The 18,884-nt window shown below is 39.2% G+C and overlaps 1 protein-coding gene across 15 annotated transcripts in view; it reads left to right on the top strand.

The window, feature by feature from the left end:
• The window catches only part of SEMA5A (semaphorin 5A), a 353,459-nt gene extending 335,159 nt beyond the window's left edge, over positions 1 to 18,300 (top strand). For 14 of the 15 annotated variants that reach the window (XM_075744800.1, XM_075744790.1, XM_075744785.1 and 11 more), the window contains 5 exons: positions 3,644 to 3,814; positions 9,118 to 9,273; positions 12,363 to 12,410; positions 14,647 to 14,858; positions 16,222 to 18,300. In XM_075744800.1, the coding sequence (XP_075600915.1) occupies positions 3,644 to 3,814; positions 9,118 to 9,273; positions 12,363 to 12,410; positions 14,647 to 14,858; positions 16,222 to 16,341 (707 nt within the window). In that variant the 3' untranslated portion in view covers positions 16,342 to 18,300. The remainder of the gene's footprint in view (positions 1 to 3,643; positions 3,815 to 9,117; positions 9,274 to 12,362; positions 12,411 to 14,646; positions 14,859 to 16,221) is intronic. The other variant, XM_075744793.1, reaches the window with a different exon arrangement.
• The last annotated feature ends 584 nt before the right edge of the window (positions 18,301 to 18,884 follow it).

Raw genomic sequence — 18,884 nt, 5'->3', positions numbered from 1 at the left:
CAGCAACAGCCAGTAGGCAAAAAGTTGTTTGCTTTACAATAAAGGAAAGAGCACTGTTTGAGAGTACCCTGCTAGCTGAAGGGTGCCTTCTTCCAAAAGGGACCAACCTCAGTAATTGTCAGAGAACGTAAAGACTCTTTGTATCTTTCATTGTGGAACTGCTTTAATGACTTTCTTTTGTCCAACAGCTATGTAAAGAAACTGTAGTGACTGGAACTTTCCTTGCAGCTGTGTATTTTTCCTCCTATAAGAAGCAGAAATAACATTAAGGACTCCATGACAAAAGGAAAAAAGAAAAAAAAAAACAGATGGTGCTGTGTTGCTAAGCAACTTTAAAGAAAGATGAAAGAAACCACAGAGCCCTATTTAGGTCTTGTAAAAACTCAAGCAGTAAATACCCACTCCTTTGATCTTATTTAGCCGTGATGCTTTATGATCCTATGTTGCTGAGAAGGAAAAGTTCTGGGGACAAATAAAAGAGGTAGTTATGATAGTCCTTGAAAGAGATTTAGGATGGCAGCCTGTCAGTAAATAGTCGCTAAGAAAAACAGTTAAAATTACACTGTCCAGCTCAACCGTGATCAAATCTAACGTTGTCTACTATATTATGGCTGTCCCCGTCTTCCCCAGACCCACTTCTCCCTTTACATTTAAAGTCTTCCAGTACAGCCATGACCACTGCAGTTGTGGAACATGGTGACATTCCTGGATGTCACATTGGTCTCTGTGTTCTTGGCCACTTATAGATAGATGGCAGATGGCTGTTTCAAATGCATGAGCATTTGTAATTCTCACCCTGATCCATTGAAAAATAAGTAGAAAGTGTTGGGGATCACTGTCTCCAGTACAGTGAACAAGCCACAGGTAACGTTTGCAGACAATTTATCTTCTGTCTAGGCAATCTCAGGCTGTCATTCTGTTTCATGGAGGTCTATACACTGCAGCAGAAATGCCCTGATTATTCATTTGAGCTAGTCAAGGATCATTTTAAATAAAAAAAAAAAAAAAAAAAAAAAAAAGAGGAAAAAAGGGAGTATCTGGAAAGGTAAAGGCTTAATATCGCATGAAATGAATAGCTTAGGCAACAGCTTCTGCTTTCATTTGACATAATTTAAAAAAAAAAAAAAAAAAGACCCAAGTTCTGAATAAAAGATACCATGTCTTGAAATTGTCATAAAATTGCACAGTATATTTCACCTGCACTGAAGACAGATAACCTGTGGCTTTCTTAGATATGAGCTTGCATAATACTACATTAACAGACTTAACTCAAGAAAAAGACGTATTTGTTTTCCAGTGACGATTTGAATAAGAGAACAAGTCAAGCACTCTACAGAGATGCAGTATTTATTTATGATAGGTGGTATAAAACTCTCTCATACATCTGTACAACCAGATGATTTCCCTGATAAATATATACTGGAAAAAATGTAGCAATCATTGAATTCCTTAATAATGGAAATAATTTATTTAAATGACATACTTGGGATATAGCACCAGATTCCACAAATCCTGTCTGTCCAATCAGGCTATTCAGAGGCCAGATACATTACTTGCAAAAGTTTTCACAACTATTGTTCTTAGCAAGGAGGTGCCAATTCCATGCTTTCTTGATTTATAAGATAATGTTGCAAACACTACAGAGAATAAAATGTTATATATTCAACAACTTCACTTACAGGATTAGTTAATACCCTTAGGTGTGCACTCGTGAATTACCTGTTTGATTAGCAGTTGAGAACCTGAGGGTATGCTGTATCTGAAATTACATTAAAAAATGCACATATAGGTTTTAATATCAAAATAAACACATTCTCCTAGCTCATTTTCTCACTGTTGCAGCCTTTGCGTAGAAATCATTCTACTCGACTTACAGAGTAGATTTGTGATATACCAAAATGAGTATTTTCTTTTCATGTCCTACATCTCCATGTAAGAGAAGACTTAAATGCAAATACTGGACAGATATTTTCATTCTAAGGGTTGGGGTTTTTTCAGATTTGAAACCTTTTTTTTTTTTTTTTGTTTGGTAAGAGATGTTATGGAATAGCATTTCAATAAACCAGTGGAAACTGCTTTACTCCTTGAAAGGCTGTTTGATTAATTGAACAGAAAGGATCAAAAGCAGTCATTGTGAAATGCTGGATGAATGTTTTGGAGACTTCAATGACAATCATTTTTTCAACAAACCATGAAGTAAAGCCTTACAAGGAATGTCTTAAATGAGCGCACGGTAAAAATTGTATACAGAAAATGTGAACTTACCTAGTATTTTTAAAAGTAGGCAATAATGAGTTTCTGTCTTGTGTGGTAAAATGCCCAATGCTGCTGTGAATGATGGGAGGAAAAAAAGGTGAAACTTCTGTTCAGTTTAGGGCCCTGTCGTAAAACAAAACTTTACTGGCACATTGTCTTTATTATACTTAGGGTCTCATCTATTAGCGTCAGTTGAACTAAAGACTATTTTTTTTAATCAGTTGCAGACATGGCAAATCATTTCCTTACTTAAGTATTAAGAAAGCAAGTGATAACACTTTAAAGAGAGGTTTGAAAAGAAATTTGGTTTTGTAGGATATAAAAATTTTGAAAGTTTAGGGGTTTTGTTGGATTTTTCCCCAAAAAAAAAATTGAAAGAGAGATGAACAAAATACAGAGATTCTTTGCAGAGGAAGTGCTATCCCTGGGAGAAGTACATCTGACTGTCATGTGGCCGCAGATAGGAAGCCTTTGGCAGATGGTCTGCAATATGGCCATAAATGCCAGAAATACATCCTGGAGCAGTAGCTTTAAGAACAGAGGCTGCAAAGGAGCCAGCGCAGGGCAGGCAATGAGGTGATCTTTCATTAGAAGCCGGTCTAGTGGCCACGTGTCGAAAGCCATCTGACAAATGGGGCTCCCGTGAAATCCAGCCTACGTTTCAGAGGAACCTTGTGAAAATTCAGGCTAGAGAACAGTTTGATGTACTTGAATTAGTAAATAGAAATGAGGAGGGGAAAAATTATTCTTCAACAACCTGTGTTTGAAACGTTAAGTGGCAACTTCTTTTTGTCATTCGTCTGTGGCTTTTTTGAACTACTGCTGTTGTTCTGCTGCTGGCATCTGTGCTAGAGCTGCATTAAGTTTGTAACATTATATTGGCCCATCAAACCCTACAACTGTGTTAGATCAATTGAAATAGGTTGTAGGGTTAAAGCAATCTCACCTGGGTTGCGAAACAAAATCTAAATTCTTCCATCTCTCTGTTGATATTATTGGGCTAAGTTTTATTTTATTAATAAAAAATTACTTTGAGCTTATAATACTGCTGCTAAACAAGCTTTGGTATTTAATTTCTTCAGAAGTGAGAAAAGAAAAGAAAAAGAAAAGAATTTTTGCCTTAAAGATCTTATGGTACCCACTGAAGATGTCTTATATGGATGAGTAACTTTGTTAGGTCTCCCAGTGTACCAGGGGCTTTTAAAATATGTAAATTAAATTTATTTGTGGTAAGATTAAATTCGTGGGCCTATGTTCAGTGACACCTAAAAATGTCCAATACCTTCAGTAGGCTATGAATTATATCCACAGAATATGAGAAAGATGGGTTGAATTATGTCATGTCACTCATTAACTTGGAACAATATGCTATTTTGTGTCTTTTCAGTGGATGGAGGCTGGTCTTGTTGGTCATCTTGGTCAAAGTGCTCGGCAACTTGTGGAGGAGGGCATTACATGAGAACCCGCTCGTGCACAAACCCAGCCCCAGCATATGGAGGAGATATCTGCCTTGGACTACACACTGAAGAAGCACTCTGCAACACACAGCCGTGTCCAGGTATGGCAGATCTTCCCACGCAGCTTTGTTGTTTACGTGCCACAGAATAAGGCCTTCACAGTTAGGCAAGAGAATGCTCCTTGATCTATTATTTAGGAGCAAATAATTTCTGTCCTTTATTAAGTGCACAATCAGCTCTTATGTGCTACAATCACAGTAAATCAAGTAATAGCAGGATACAGCCTGCAGGACACCACCTCCTCCCTCCCCTTTTAAAAATTAAAATTGTAGTAACCAGGTTCCAAGTCTGGATAAACTAAAATTGTATAATATTTAAAGTGGATCATGCAAATGGCCTGGGATACTTTTAATAACAATATCCCAAAGAAGTGCATTTGTTATAACACTAAACATTTACAGCAAGCGAATGGCTGAGGTTAACATTCAACATGTGTTGTCACAAGGTCCTTCAAGTAGATAATGTTTGCCCTGTTTTCATATAAAACACAGAGCAAACCTTAATGCTCTTCATAAAATACCTTCTTCAACTTGGGATGTTAAGGAGTAGAGACTTCATCTTTTTTAAATGACTGTGGAGTACTTAGTAAATGAAATGTCTCAGCACTCCTGCTAGTTGTATGATATTATGGATTATGACTTTTTCTGTAACTTTGAGTCTGTCTTTTGACCCATATTCAAGGAAACTCATTTTTTAAACGGAATTTAATTGAGAAGTAGAGATTAAAACCATATAAAACCAGATAAAATCATTAGTGAAAAGCCAGTGGGAAACTTTGTTTTCATTAATTGCTGATTAATGGATTACAGGCAACAGCAAAAGGAAACAAGCAGCTCTGATGCCACATTGTATTGCTTGCTTCACAGAGGTCCTAGACCACATAGCAAAAGTTTGCTCCCCATATGATGAGGATGTGCACGTGAAGGCACAAGCCCCATGAGTTTGAATTTATGGATCCTATTACCTGTGCTGAACTACAATTTAAGTTAATTTCCTTTTCTAGGCACTGCATGTCTTGCAGCAGAATAGAAGTACCTACTTTGTCAAAATTAAAGCAGATGCAACACTCTGTATTGTGTTTAAAAAAAAACCCCAAACATAGAAATCAGTTGATGATTTGATTTTTCAAGACAAACAGTGTACATTTGTATGTAGCAGTTACATAGCTGCCTTGGGATCCTTAATGCATCTTTAAAAGGTCAGAACTGGAGTGTTCGTTGTGCTAGTATTGCAGCTATTTCTCTTGTTGTGCATTTATTTTTCTACCGACATTTCTCTAGAAATGAGAGTTTGCAAACATTTATAAATAATCTTTTTGTCTTATTTTGACCTGCTTGTTACTCAAATTTTGGAGTAGATAGGGGGTGCAGGAGGAGGAGGTTGGTTTCATTTTGGTTCAAGAAAGTGAAAACCTTTATAAGGCAATAAAATTTCAGAGGGTGAAGTGTATTTCTCACATTACGTGATGTTTTATTAATATTTCAATCTCACTGAAAATTTGCCATAGGTTTTTGAAACAGCACATCGTCAACTAGCTGTGAGAATGGCCCTTGCCTCATGCTTACAATGTAGATTTCAAAACTTTTTTTTACTGCTCGTATTTCACATTGGTATGGGACAAAAATAATTGCAGTGCTACACGTGTCAAGTTTGGACAGACTCCTGCATCCCTGCAGAGCCATTTTCTTGTAATGAGGATCATGTGGCCAGTGGTTCTTCCTTGTGCCGATCTGGAAGTACCATTGGTGACATTCACTGCTTGAGTGACGTGTTTAATTTAGCAAGGGAATAGTAGTGATACTTGGAATCTAAGAACAACTAACACAGAAATGCATATGCAAAAGTGGAAATTAATTATAACTTTTCTTAAGTTGTGAAAAGAGCAGATTTCTTGGCATTTGAAATAGTACCTTTTTTTGACCAAACAAAACTAGCAGAAAACTAAAATTTCTGGAATCCTGATACTAAGGATTTCTTGAGGATATGGAGAGTTAATGGCAATTTCAACTGCAACTATGCAAGTATGCACTTAAAAGAGAGTAACAGACTTGTGTCTGCAAAATACATCAGTTTTTCTCATCTTTCATTTTAAAAGATATATCGCTGTGTTTGTGTTTTTTCTTTTAATTTAACCAAATGCAATGACATTAATATGAATGGAAGCGCTGCACTATTGATCAGTAGTGTTTTATAGGCTGCTTATCAGTAAGTGTAATTGGTCACAACAACATTGGTAATGTACTGAATAAAACAATATTTTGCACCTAAAGTATTTACTGCTGCTATACGAAGGGAAAATATATTCTGTCTTTGAACTGCTAACTCACACATGCAACTAATAGATAAAGCAGTTGAGCATTTAGAAATGATGGTATAGTTCTGCAGGAAAGAAATTTATAATCTTACAGACTGGTGGCCAGATCTTTCTGAAGTGCCTTCTTCACCAAGGCATCTTTCAGGAACTGCTTGGAACCTGGCTTCAAAATCCAAGCAAGACTCTGTAGGAAGAAGACATAACAGCTAAGTAAGCCTTGCCGTGTTAGAGGTGAAAAGCAGTTCCAGATTAAACACCTCTCCAGTCCACGCTCTCTTCCATTCTCATGATTTTTGCAAAGAACTGAGGAGCAAGTTGAGAGGAGCCTGCCTGAGGTGCAGGATAGCCTCAGATACTTTGAAGATAAGAAAGCAAAGGGCTGGGCCAGGCTAACTGAGTCTGTAGAAGTGCATGCAAAAGCTATGGGTTCAGCATCTCTGTGCTGGCAGAGACAGTGGCTCCCCAAAGGGCAGGTCTGCTGATTTGAAATGGTACATCTGTCAGTCTTGGGTGCCTTACTTCTGTGTGACTCTCTGGGTTCCCGACAGTGGCACTCCTCAAAACACAGGTTTGGTACCAGCATCCACCATTGCAGGGATGTCCATCCTTCTCCACTTGCACTGATGTCCCCTCTCTCCTCTTCTATGATTCTGTGTGCCTGAGCTGCACCATGGGACTCAAGATGGGAGGGAGGTGACCTGTGTTGCATATGGGGGAAGGTCCCAATGCACACAGTGTCTTTTATAGGACCCCTAAAGGGCAGGCTGAAACAGCAGCCTTGCCCAGTCACCACTATGTGACCTAGCATGATCTACGCATACTCGGAGGTTCCTATTTTATCACAGGGTGTAGCCCCTTCAGCAAGGAACCTGGTGGGCCAAAGGCACATTGGACGAGACAGGGCTTCAGAGTTCACCAGCCAACAAGCTGCATTTAGGATGCCCACGAACATTTTGGCAGCTGCTGCATATATCCTAATTATACCACACGTGGACACGAGTGTTGGCTTTGGCTTAAGCATGCTCTTTGCCACCGATGAGAACTGGACCAAGACTTGTAGTGAGCAGCATTCCTTTAAACTTGAATGAGTAGGGCTTTGTTGTTACTAAATATTTGTTTAAGGTAAGGATCCATGTACTTAGTTTACTTAGGTCCAGCAGCTGACACTGGCTGTGACGACAGCAGCTCCTGGATGTGCAGGAAGAAGCCTGTCCATTTGCTTGACTCCCACCTCAGCTCTCCTACCCCCCTGAATTAGGATCCAGCTACATTATGTCACCTGCCTCCATGCTCCTACTACCCACTCTGCAAATGAGGCCCTCACAGGACCTCTCCTACGAAACAGAAGAGCTGAAGGACAGAGCTGAGTATTCTTGCTCCTCACAATAACGAGATCCTACTGTTTAACGTCAGCTGCTTGTGTCAAGGTATTTGCCCTGTTGCTCAAAGGAGGCCCCATCCAGACAGTTGCTAATTGTTCATAATTATCAATATCCAGCTTCTTACCTGAGCTGCTGAGTAAGTCTATTTTATGAACAACTCCACAAGTGATGGTGTTCATCTGAACCACAGACTGCTAGGACTGATTGCTGCTGTCTTTAACCAGCACTCTCCTACTGTCCTGAAATGGTCCCAGGACCACTGCTTGAGATTTTCTGTGCTAAAGTTATGTCAGTCTCCTCTATCCATTTCTTTTTACCATGCTGTTGGTTAGGAAGTGAATGTCCAACACTATCATGGAAAGCATCTATTGCTTTTCATTTTTCAAGACTGCAATCTCAAATATTCCTGCCAGACTCTGTTAAATTTTAGATGACTGAGAGTTTTAACTTTTTCCTCTATAGCCAAGGGGAAAGTAATGAGTAAATGTGAACCTTGTGTGCTTGATTTATACAATGTATTGAAAGGGGCCCAAAACAATGTAAGACTTCCTGGGTTTCCACCTGATTCACAAAAAGTGTACAAAAGCTTCATGCATTTTCTAAAATATTATGCACAAATTTTACTGTTCTTCAATCTAACTTGAAACAAAATTAGGTTGATATATAGGTTTTTATTTGAAGCAAAATGGAGTTTGTAAATTTGCTTCATATTGGCATAAAATCAATTAAACTTTTGAAGTAGAAACAAACTTGATTTGGGATAGTAGGACTGTTTATTCCATATCAAAACCATAAAACCTATCTCAGTGGGAAAGTTGACAAAAGAAAGAAGAAAGTTTAACTGAGCTCTGTCTTTACTATACTTGCCAAACTCAGAAGACTCCTATAAAGTCTTGTGCTTGAATTGTAAGAAAGCTGAGCTCAGTAAACTCACAGCATCTCATGGGAATGAGATCAAATCACTTCATTTAAGGGAAGTATTCTGAGATCACACAGGCATGAAATAAAAATGTCTTAATCAAAACTACACAGGCAGAGGAAGAAATATAGAGAAACAATAGAAGCTGATAATGAACCGAATGGGGAAGAGAAGGTGAGAATACTTGATGAGATCTCTTCTATCTACAGCAAAGAAATGGACCTGAAATAACAAAAGCTAAAAAAAAAAAAAAAAAAAAAAAAAAAAATATCTGCAAGATACTATTATTTATGTGGTTAACTAAACATCCTGTTTCAGACCTGGAATACATACTCCTATAGCTCTCATTGCTACTTGTCAAGTACATAAAAAAAGACATTGTCACTGTCCACCCTAATGACCTAGACTGGAATTAACTCCACAGCAATCACTCTTTCAGTCACCACCACAGAATCCCTCTGGCTTCTCATGTCCACACACAAAGGCCATGGCAGAAGCCAAAGCCATAATATACCTGTGACAAATTTACCATCACACTCTACATTTCATTGACTTTTGGCAAAGCCAGACTGCCTTTGTTCTATCATAATGAAAGAGCTGTCCTCCACTAGTTGGTGGTACCTGGGGATGAGGCCGCCTGTCATGATACAGGCTGTTTCTCTCTCACTCGGTGTACTTGAAGCATTTAATTGCAGCGTCTGCCCGTGTGTCCCTCTCTGCCTGTTGCAGACAGCTGGTCCGAGTGGTCCGAGTGGTCCGACTGCGACTCGTCTGGCTTCCAGTTCCGCGTCCGTCAGTGCATCATTTTGTTTCCTGTGGGCAGTCAGTGCACGGGCAACACCACGGAGACCCGAGCCTGTGCTTTGGACTCCAACGTTATACCAGGTGAGACCAGCCTGCTCCTTGAAGGATTAGGGAAATCTCTCACTGTTTCAGGAGCGAGGCGCAGTGCTGTCCCAGACTGCACTGTGCAGAGCCGAGAGCTGGAAAAGAGCTTGCCTTTCGTCAGCCAAAGTGTGTCGATCTACTATGTAGAGGCGATGTTGCTAGATGTGGTGTGTTCATGAAAATCTGCCCCATGGCACCGAGCGCTGTGGAACTGTCTGTACTGTCACCGCCTGGCAGTTTGGTTAGTCACTGTCACAGCACTCGGCAGTCCCCTCCTGTCCTACTTTGTAGCAGGCTGCAGGGATGACTACAGAAAGCTAGGGGAAATAGTTTGCTTTTTACTTTAATGTAAGTGGTTTTGAGATTTTGGGATTATTAGAGAAATGTTCCTCTGGGTTTTGTGGTTTGCATATACAAAAGTGGGTGCTCTGGTAGTTAATCTGGAAATCATTTGACAGAGTCCCTTAATAACTGCTTAGAAAGGTAAATACTATTAACTGTGCCTCAGGTCCTTAGCTCCCCCATGATCACTAAGTACCTGATGGATAGCCATGTCATGTATTATTCTATAGCGTTTGTCAAAACTCATGGCTGTACTCTTTTTTTTTTTTCTTTTTTTTAAATAAATCACAGCAGTCATTTAAATCCACACAACACTGTGGGTGGCCACATTGCATTGCTGTTAACAGTCATCTTTCCGCCTGTGTACATTAAAAAAGCTAGCAGTCTATTCACAGACAGAGAAATTTACATTTTAATGTATCATTTGAAATGTAATGTTGTTTACTCAGTGCAGCAACCTTTTTTTCTGTGACTATGCAGTACAATATAGTACAATATAATAAAGAAATAAAAAAAATTAAATATTGTTTTTATGGATGGTGCATAATGCTTTTACTCCCAAATACTATTTTTTCCTCCAAAACCAATGTGAAAAATGTCAGCGTGAAAGCAAAAACTCCCATGTTGTATTTTCCCCTTTTTCTCAGGCTTTTGAACAGCTCCATTAATATGCACATTCTGTGAATCCCCTGCTTAATCCAATATAAGCTCTACCTCTTGTTTTGGACAGTAGGCATTTTCAGAATCTGAAATGAGCCACCTCTTCTCTCAACCTTCTGGTTTGTTTGCCACTCCTCTTCAAATTACCCCTACCACAGCAGATCAGGTCATGCCCGTTACACTCACCTTAGGCAAACTAGCTTGCTTTCTTGGGATCGCTCAGCTTGCTTTTGTTCCTCCAGTTCTTCCAACTCAGAGGTCTCTCCTTCCCTCCCTCCTGACCTCTCTTTTTCTAATTCACCTCCCTCCTGTCCTTAGCTGGTGTGCTGGCATGTCCACCCTCATGTTGTCTCCTCCTGCTGACCTTAGCTTTGTCCCTCTACAGAACTTAGTATATAGGGTGATTCCGGCAGAGTGCAGAAATGACTCTTTCTCGTCATTGCTGCTGCTGTGTTTCCAGAGTTGGTCCTTACCAACATTACCTTGCAGAACTTTATGGTTTTCTGGTACATTTTTTTCTGCTTTTTGTTTGGATTGTGAATTAATGGTCTCAAACATCAAAGTGTGCTCTCAGCCTTTAACTCTCTTTGAGACCGCTGTTCTGTCAGGTCTGATACTTTCTTATTTTGAAAATAGTCTTGATTTAGCATGTGAAGAAAGGTAAAAAAATTGTGATCCCTTTAGCTGTAGCTGCATGTAGATCATCTTTTGGTTGTGGAGAGCCTACTCCGCTAATTCCTAATACAGAAGCTATTGCATAGCTGTGGCAATCATTGCTCCCCTTCTCTGGTCTGTTTTTTAGTTCTACAAGAGACATCCTTAGATGGGAAAACCAGAGCTGCACACAGCTCTATGAGGACAACACATAGATTTGTGAAGTGCCGTAATGCTGATACTATGTCCTAGTTACTGTTGCTTTCTTGGTGGTACCTAGCATTTGGTTTGCCTTTTTGATTGCTTCTGAACACTAAGCTGATGTTTTCATGGAACAATTTGTCATAAACCCCCCATTTCACTCATGAGTAGTTAACGGTCAGTTCACAGCCCATCATTTTGTATGTGAAGCTAGGATTGCTTTCCACTGTATGTATTGCTTTACACTGATCTACATTCTGTTTCATTTGTTACTTTATTGCCTAGTTTTGTAAGGCACTTTCTTCACAGCATGCCCTTGTCCCTGCTACCTTAACTTTGTATCATCAGCAAACTTCAAAACCACATTTGCCTCCTGCTTTTCTAGCTCTTTGCTGAAAAACTTATGTCCCTGCAGAAGTGGTAACCTTCCTCCGTTGTAAGATCTGGGCGCATAGTACTGCCCTGTTTTCTGTCTTTTCCCTCATCTCATTTGTTGCTTGGAAAACCTTTGACAAAGAACTTAAAAGCTTTTTTGAAATCCAGGCAGATTGTGTCAGTTACCCCACCCATATCCACATGATCATTGACCCTTTCAGAGAGGTTCAAGAGATTTGTGAGGCAGGACTTCCCTTCAGAGGAGTCGTGGTCCTGAAGTAAAGAGTGGGAAAACTCGATTGCCAACAGATTTTATTCAGTATTTATTCAAAATGTATCCAAAGTCAAAATGGTAAGAACACAGGCTGGAATTAAATTTTATTAGTTTACAATTGAGACCCATGAAATTGGCAGTCATCTTTTTTTAAGATTCTTAAATTCCCTCTTTTCATATTAGTGCTAGACGTGACTTCTAGAAGTAATAAGCCCATTTGTACACAAGATAATTAAACTCTCATTAATTTTACTATTCAGAAAATCAACGCTTTCTCAACATGCTTAAATTCCACAGAGAAGGTTTTCATGTGCACTTCATCTTTTTAATTCCAGAGATGTTTTGAGGCAAGAATTAAAAATGTGTTGCTGCTTTTGCTTGGGAAGCTAAAGAACTTGCAGATTTCATGGGACCTTTTTGTTAATTCTACCACACAGTCAAAATCTTTTTTACTTTGGATTTGGAGTGATTGTAGTAGAATAAATTTTTAAATTTGTACTGTATTAATCAAACTAGTAGTTCTCTGTAATAATTTTTCTCATTGCCATAAGCGGTTTATTCAGTTTATTTATTTTTCTAGAAATATCAGTGGCACGATCCAGCAGCATAGAAGAAAAACGATGTGGCGGTAAGCTTTTCAGCTCTAGATGTGCATTAAATGCTGAAGTATTGATCCCTCATTTTTTCCTTTTGTTTCACCTTTTGCACTCTCTTATTTTTATTCTACCTTCTAAATGCTGCATTCTCATTATTTACACTTGTGCAGAAAAAGAGATGTAGTTACTACAGGGTATCTCATTAAATTTCCATCTGCCATTGCTGACCTTTGAGACAAGAACATGCATTACTGGATGTTTGTATTTTCTTCTTTTTCAGTATGACAGTCACCCTTGTCTCAAAAAGAAATTCCTATTATAAGCTAGTTATCAGTAGGTCAAAATTTGTAAAGTTGCTCCACCGTTTTCAGGATAATAATTTCACAAACCTTTTTGGGACCCCAAATGAATAGCAGAAAGCCAGCCTGCTAACCTATTTAATAACTCAGACTGTATCTGGGACTCATTTTCAGCTTTGCTGCCAAAGACAAACCTAAAAAATAAAAAGAAAAGTTCCATTCCAGAGAGTCCTGATGCTAGCAAAATAAATCTTGAAAGAGAAAACTGTTAAAAACCCCCAAACAATATGAAGAAGAAGGAAAAATGACCATTTTTTGTGGTGAGCTATCACGCTTAGTCTGTGTCGTCATGGTAATAGCTCTGACCGGTTCTAGTATTCTTCCATGCACAGATAAGCTGCATTTTTAACCTAATAAGGGACAATGAAAACACAGGGGTTATGCAGGGGTACTAGCGTGCATGGTAACTTGTTATGGGAGCCAGGATAATACGATTTGATTTTTCTTCTAATTAGCAGTGGTACATTTTAAACATTTTGCCAAGTTCTGCAACAGTGGGAAGCTCTCATAGAAGTGCGGAAGAGTGTTTCAGTGATAATTTATATATTAGGGTAGTCACCTAAATATTAGTTTGTGTTTCTAAATACCCAGCAGACATGTAAAGGTCCTAGCTTAGGCATTTGCCAAAGATGGGACCCATGTGCTGGCCTATTTATCTGTATTACAGTGAAAAAGGTCTAACAGATGTTTTTCAGACTAGTGCCAGTCTTTCAGTTTAAAATCTTTCATTTGTGCATATAGGCAAGCACGAACAGATTTTCAGTAATGTTTATATGAAATTTCCAACATGATCTTCTCACTGATACTTCTGACTTAATCAAAAAGCACAGCTCCGGTTTGTAATAACAGTGAAAAGCGGTGTAATTTCTTTATTTCCAGCTAATCCTACTGATGCCACTTCTGACCCCGTGTCTCTGTTCAGTAACGTCAGGGGATGACTGTGCTTTACATTCCCTCTACAGTTTCACACAACAACGAGCTTCCTCTCGGCTTTGATCCTTGCGTAGGTGGCGAGGGTTTCCCATCATCTCATCCCACGGTGTCTTTGAAGGGCAGGGCAGAGCAGACGGGAGAGTGATGGGTTCTGAGTTGTTGTTGACTTTGCACTCTCTGGCTGCTGTGGTTAAAAGCACACTGAGCTTTAAGGAGCCTCTCTCGCCGCCCTCCCTCCCCCTTCCCATTTTCCCCTAAAACACTACCATTTCTTCCTCCCCTCCACCCCTCCCCGCCCTCCCCACTTACATGTAGAAAAAATTCTAAAGGCTGGAGAAGTGAACAAATTGGCCATATATCAAAGATACAGAAACAGTGAGACCCAGCAAGAATCAAAGCAGGGGATGGAAAAAACGTATGTCATTGCTTCTGGGACATGCACCAAATAAAGGGAATACGGAAAACACTTTAGGGAAAGCAGGACTGTGTTCAAAGATATCAGAATTTTGTTAGTTCTGCCACAAGTCACTGTGTGTAAAAGAAAGAACTAGAGGTGGAGGTGATACTGTAGTTCACTGAAAAAAAGCTATGTACGTACATTATATGCATAATTTCTATATAACAAGGCTTTGTTAGACAGTGTGAAGAAAGAAATTTTGCTGAACTACTCAAACATACAAAATGCAATTCATTCATCTGTTATTTGGCTTCCGAATTTGTTTAAAGCATCTTTCAAAAATCTCGGTCTTAATACAGAGATATTTGAGTATCTAAGATTCTGTTAATGATCTCTTCAGGGAAGCACAATGCATTTGCTACTGCAGGGATAAACCATTGCAATTGAGATGTTTCTGGGAAACACATGAAGTTTCCCTTATCCTTATTTGAATCAAGCACTTGTCTACATTGTTCCCCAAGCTTAAGCTTTTAGTGCTACTTCCTTCAAAATGATTGTCTTCTGCTCTCCACTCTGCAGAGTTCAACATGTTTCACATGATCACAGTGGGATTAAGTAGCTCAATACTTGGTTGCCTTCTTACACTGCTTGTTTACACTTATTGCCAACGTTATCAACAGCAGTCCCATGACGCAACCGTCATCCATCCAGTGTCACCAGCTCCTCTAAATACCAGCATTACCAACCATATCAACAAACTGGACAAATATGATTCTGTAGAAGCCATCAAGGTGAGAAGTGGGTTGAGAGCTCTATACTGCACAACGTATATGGTCCTAGACAACAGTTCTGCTGTATCAAAAGAATGCTACTTGCTAGTTTTCTGCAGTGGGAATTGGACTCAAATTACGCTGATTGTTAATAACAAAACCAGATTTCACTTGAAACACTGTAATCACAGATCCTTCCCTTTGTCAATGCCTGTTACACAGAAAGTTAGATTTGTGTCTATCTATAATTTATACAGCAGCAGCCTTTCCTGGAAAAAAAAAAAGACCATTCAAGTTTTGGTTTGTGTCTTCTTTTTCCTAATTGTGTTCCCTAGTGGCTTGTTCAAGAAGCAAATAGGGCCATTAACAATCATCATGACATATATTGAAGATAATCCTTTGTCTCCAGTGACATGGTGTCAAGGCCACTCTTCATCTTCCTGCAGTGTCTTTATACAGGAGATGTATCTGGTGAATATATTCTGGGTCAGACTCTCAGCTAGTGTTCATACCCAAAATATTCTGTAAATGGCAGTACAGACTTACATTAGCTGAGATTCTGGCATGATATCTATATCATATCATCATTTTCTTTTTGTGACCTTTTAGAATATCTCTGCTTTTCAGATCCACTGCATTAAGGAAGAATGAGCATTCTGAAAATCCCTAGCTCAGTATCTTTGGATTACACAGTTTATTCATGCAGCTGCAAAGCTTTCTGTAAATGAGTATTTTTCTTAAATCCTACCTGGATAATCCAGTTTTTAATTTCTGCATTTTTCATTCTAATTAAAAGCTTTTTTAAATAATTTCATTAAAAAGACAATAGAAGTCTTAGAGTTTGTAATCAGTGGTGGAATATGTACCTAATTTAAAGCTTTTGCAAATTCCACTAATCATCTCTCTGGATAGCTACAGAAACAAACAAAAAAAACTTTGAAAAGTCATACTATAAATACTCATATAACTGTTAAAAAAACAGGATTTACACTCTTAAGACCTTCAGACATTTCTCCTACATATTGCATCTGAAAATTAAGGAATTAATGCAGTAAAGAGAAAATAATTCTTATTCAGTAAAAAAATAATGAGTGAACCATTCTAATAAGAATAACTGAATATGTATGATTAAAGAGTAATTTTAATCATAAAATTAGCTTTATAATATTGGGGGGAAAGTGCCTGGCTTTGTTGAGTAGCATTGCTTTTTGTAGAAATGTTATTATGTAAGCAGATATATGCAAGCTTTTGTAAATGTGCAACTATTTGTCAATGCATTTTTGACTGACTTACTATACACAGATATTTGCCACAAAAATTGCCTTGGTGAAAGACCTTTCTTCTGTCCTTCCTGTTTTTTATCTCTTTTTTTTTTTCCCCCCAGGCATTTAACAAAAACAACCTGATTCTGGAGGAGAGAAACAAATACTTCAATCCACATCTTACTGCAAAGACTTATTCTAATACCTATTTTACAGATTTCAATAATTACGATGAGTACTAATGGGCTTGTGTATTTTCTGGCCTCCTGTAACTCCCCAGTCCCCACGGCCTGTGCTACTTGACTGCTCATGTGATTGAGGCTTCAGAGATGAAGTTCAGAGACATTTCAAGCGCGATCCAAGCCATCAATGTCCCATTGCTGCCAAAAGCCCAAACCACCTGCTTGTGACATGATGTTTTCTTTGCAGAGTGCAAGGTTGGCCCAGGTTGTCGGGTGCAGCTGTAGCCCCTCGGTGTCGCTGGACCACTCATGAGGATTGCATCGCTTCTCTCAGTTTCGTAAACTTCCAGTCAGATTTCTCTAACAAGTGACTAAGTAATTCCTAAGCTTTACAAAAAATAATAATGTTACCCCTTAAAGCTGCACCAGGAGTACAAATGTAATTTTCTTTTGAGGCATTGCCTTTTGTTTCCATGAGGTTTGAAAAAGGAGCTCAGCTGTTCCACAGGCAGCCCTCTGTGCGGTCTCCTGAAGCTCACACCACCAAAAAGAGCGCGCAGGGTGCTGGGAGCGTGGTGGTTTAGGGATGCTGTGCGGCAGCTCTGGGCTCTGTAGGGCTGAAAAATCAGTGATTTCAGGCTGGAAATCACTCCGGCTGCAGTTCAGCTGTTCAGAGTGCGGAGACTAAAGCTGTACACCGAGGGATACAATCTTACCATTAACCCAGAAAGCTACAGGGTCAGTGGTTTCCAGTTGCGAGCCAAGCACAGTCACATAAAGCCTTCACCTAGTCCGGTTTAATTTTTGGGAGGGTGTGGAAGGGCATGTCCCACAGGGAAGCCGAGAGAGGGGGACAGGCAGGAGAGGCACACTGGAAGGTTTTTCTGCGTGTTGTTGGTAAACCAGCCTTGCAGCAGCGCGTGGGTTTGCACGAGCCGTGGCGTCCCACAGGCTTCCTCTGCCTGGTGCCTGCGTACGGGAACCCGCGCGTGTCTCTCCGCTGTAGCGCTCGCCGTCAGGCTGGTCACGGAAAGATACGGCTGCACCGCGCTTTGTGTGCCTCCTCAGGCTCTCGGGGGTGCGTAGGCATAATCATAGATCTGCTTTTCTCTTTCCAGCTTTTATTTTATATGCACGTGTCTGACAAACAACGCTGGCTCGGAAAACACAGATATATTTGCAAAGCGGTGTCTCATCTTGCTGCCATGTCTGACCTATGCTAGTCAGCCCCTAGAGGAACATTCTTACGGTGTTTTAGGTGATTATCTTGTTGGACTTCATTGATGTAAATACTTAAATTAGTGTTTGAGGTTTAAGTTATCAGTTTTAATTCCTTTTGTAGTGGCAGGTGAGGAAACACAAAGGATTTTTATACCATTTTTCTTTGTTCTGTCTGTCTTCACCCACATTCATGACATTGTTATTTTTGTATCTGAAATTCCAGGTGTATAACTAAAAGGAAAAGGGCAGGGATTTGGGCCAGATTTTCCAGACTACTTACTACTAAGGCAGCATTTGCTATTCTCAGAAGCTTGTGAAAAGAAAGTAAAAGTGAATATTAAGGATTAAAGAATTGGGCTTTCATTTTCTTGAGCATGCTAGATGCAAAGGTCATCACACCAGAATATCAGGCAGGTATGCAAGGAGAAGCAGAGTAGAAATGTTTCCATTCTGTGTTTAGAGCCCTTGATCATTAGGTTATGCTATGATAGGCAGATAAAGAAAAACATGTGCAGATTATATTGATTCAAAACTGTACAGAAAAAGCAAAAAGTACCAAGAAACACTGATCATGTGAGATTGCATTTGAGCACCACTTTGGTGGCCTAGTCGCTTACTTAGCAGAGGTAAACACCCTATCTAATGACGGCAATGAGCAACATTTTTGAATGGGGATAGATCTGAATGTAGCACTGTGCTTCCGATCTCTGTTCTGCAGTAAAATGAAAAAAAATGCAAAGCAAGTGGTCTTTGAAAATCTCTGCAGCAAAATGAACACACATTTACCATCTATGAAAATAATTAAGATCAGCCGCCTGTTTTTTCCAACTGAATACTTCTCCCTGTTACTAACTCAGTCAAAAGTAAATACCCCACCCTTGTACCAGTTCATCTCCAGGAAGTATAATAATACCAGTTCTCTATAATTTGTGATTTTTTTACTGTATATTAGATTTGGTTTCCCAGGAAGAAATTAGCTGATTGCACTTGAGTAAGAGGAAATTTCCTCTGCAAGAAAATTCAGTGAAATAGATAGAGGGGGAAGAAGCTCTCCAAATCATATCCAGTCCAGTATCTGATTCACTCGGTTTGTCCCAAAAGGTAAAATTTTACATTTAAATAAGATAAAGAAAAGAAAATCTATATTGCTGCCACTGCCAAGAAAAAGCAGCACATGCACATAGACACATATGCACAACACTGTTCCTCTCTGCCCCTGTACTAAGAGCACATTAGTCTGGCTTATGGATTTTATATTTAGACTATTAGTTATGAGACCAATATCTTAAAAATATTTGAACTATGTATTTTTATTTTAACCTTTTTTAATTAAAATTATCTGAAATAAGTTTTTTTTTTTTCTTAACTCTTCAGTAGTTCGA

Source organism: Balearica regulorum, chromosome 2 (assembly GCF_011004875.1).
Source record: "Balearica regulorum gibbericeps isolate bBalReg1 chromosome 2, bBalReg1.pri, whole genome shotgun sequence".
Lineage (NCBI taxonomy): Eukaryota > Metazoa > Chordata > Aves > Gruiformes > Gruidae > Balearica > Balearica regulorum.
The sequence above is the reverse complement of the archived record's forward strand: the minus strand, read 5'-3'. Positions and strand labels throughout refer to the sequence as shown.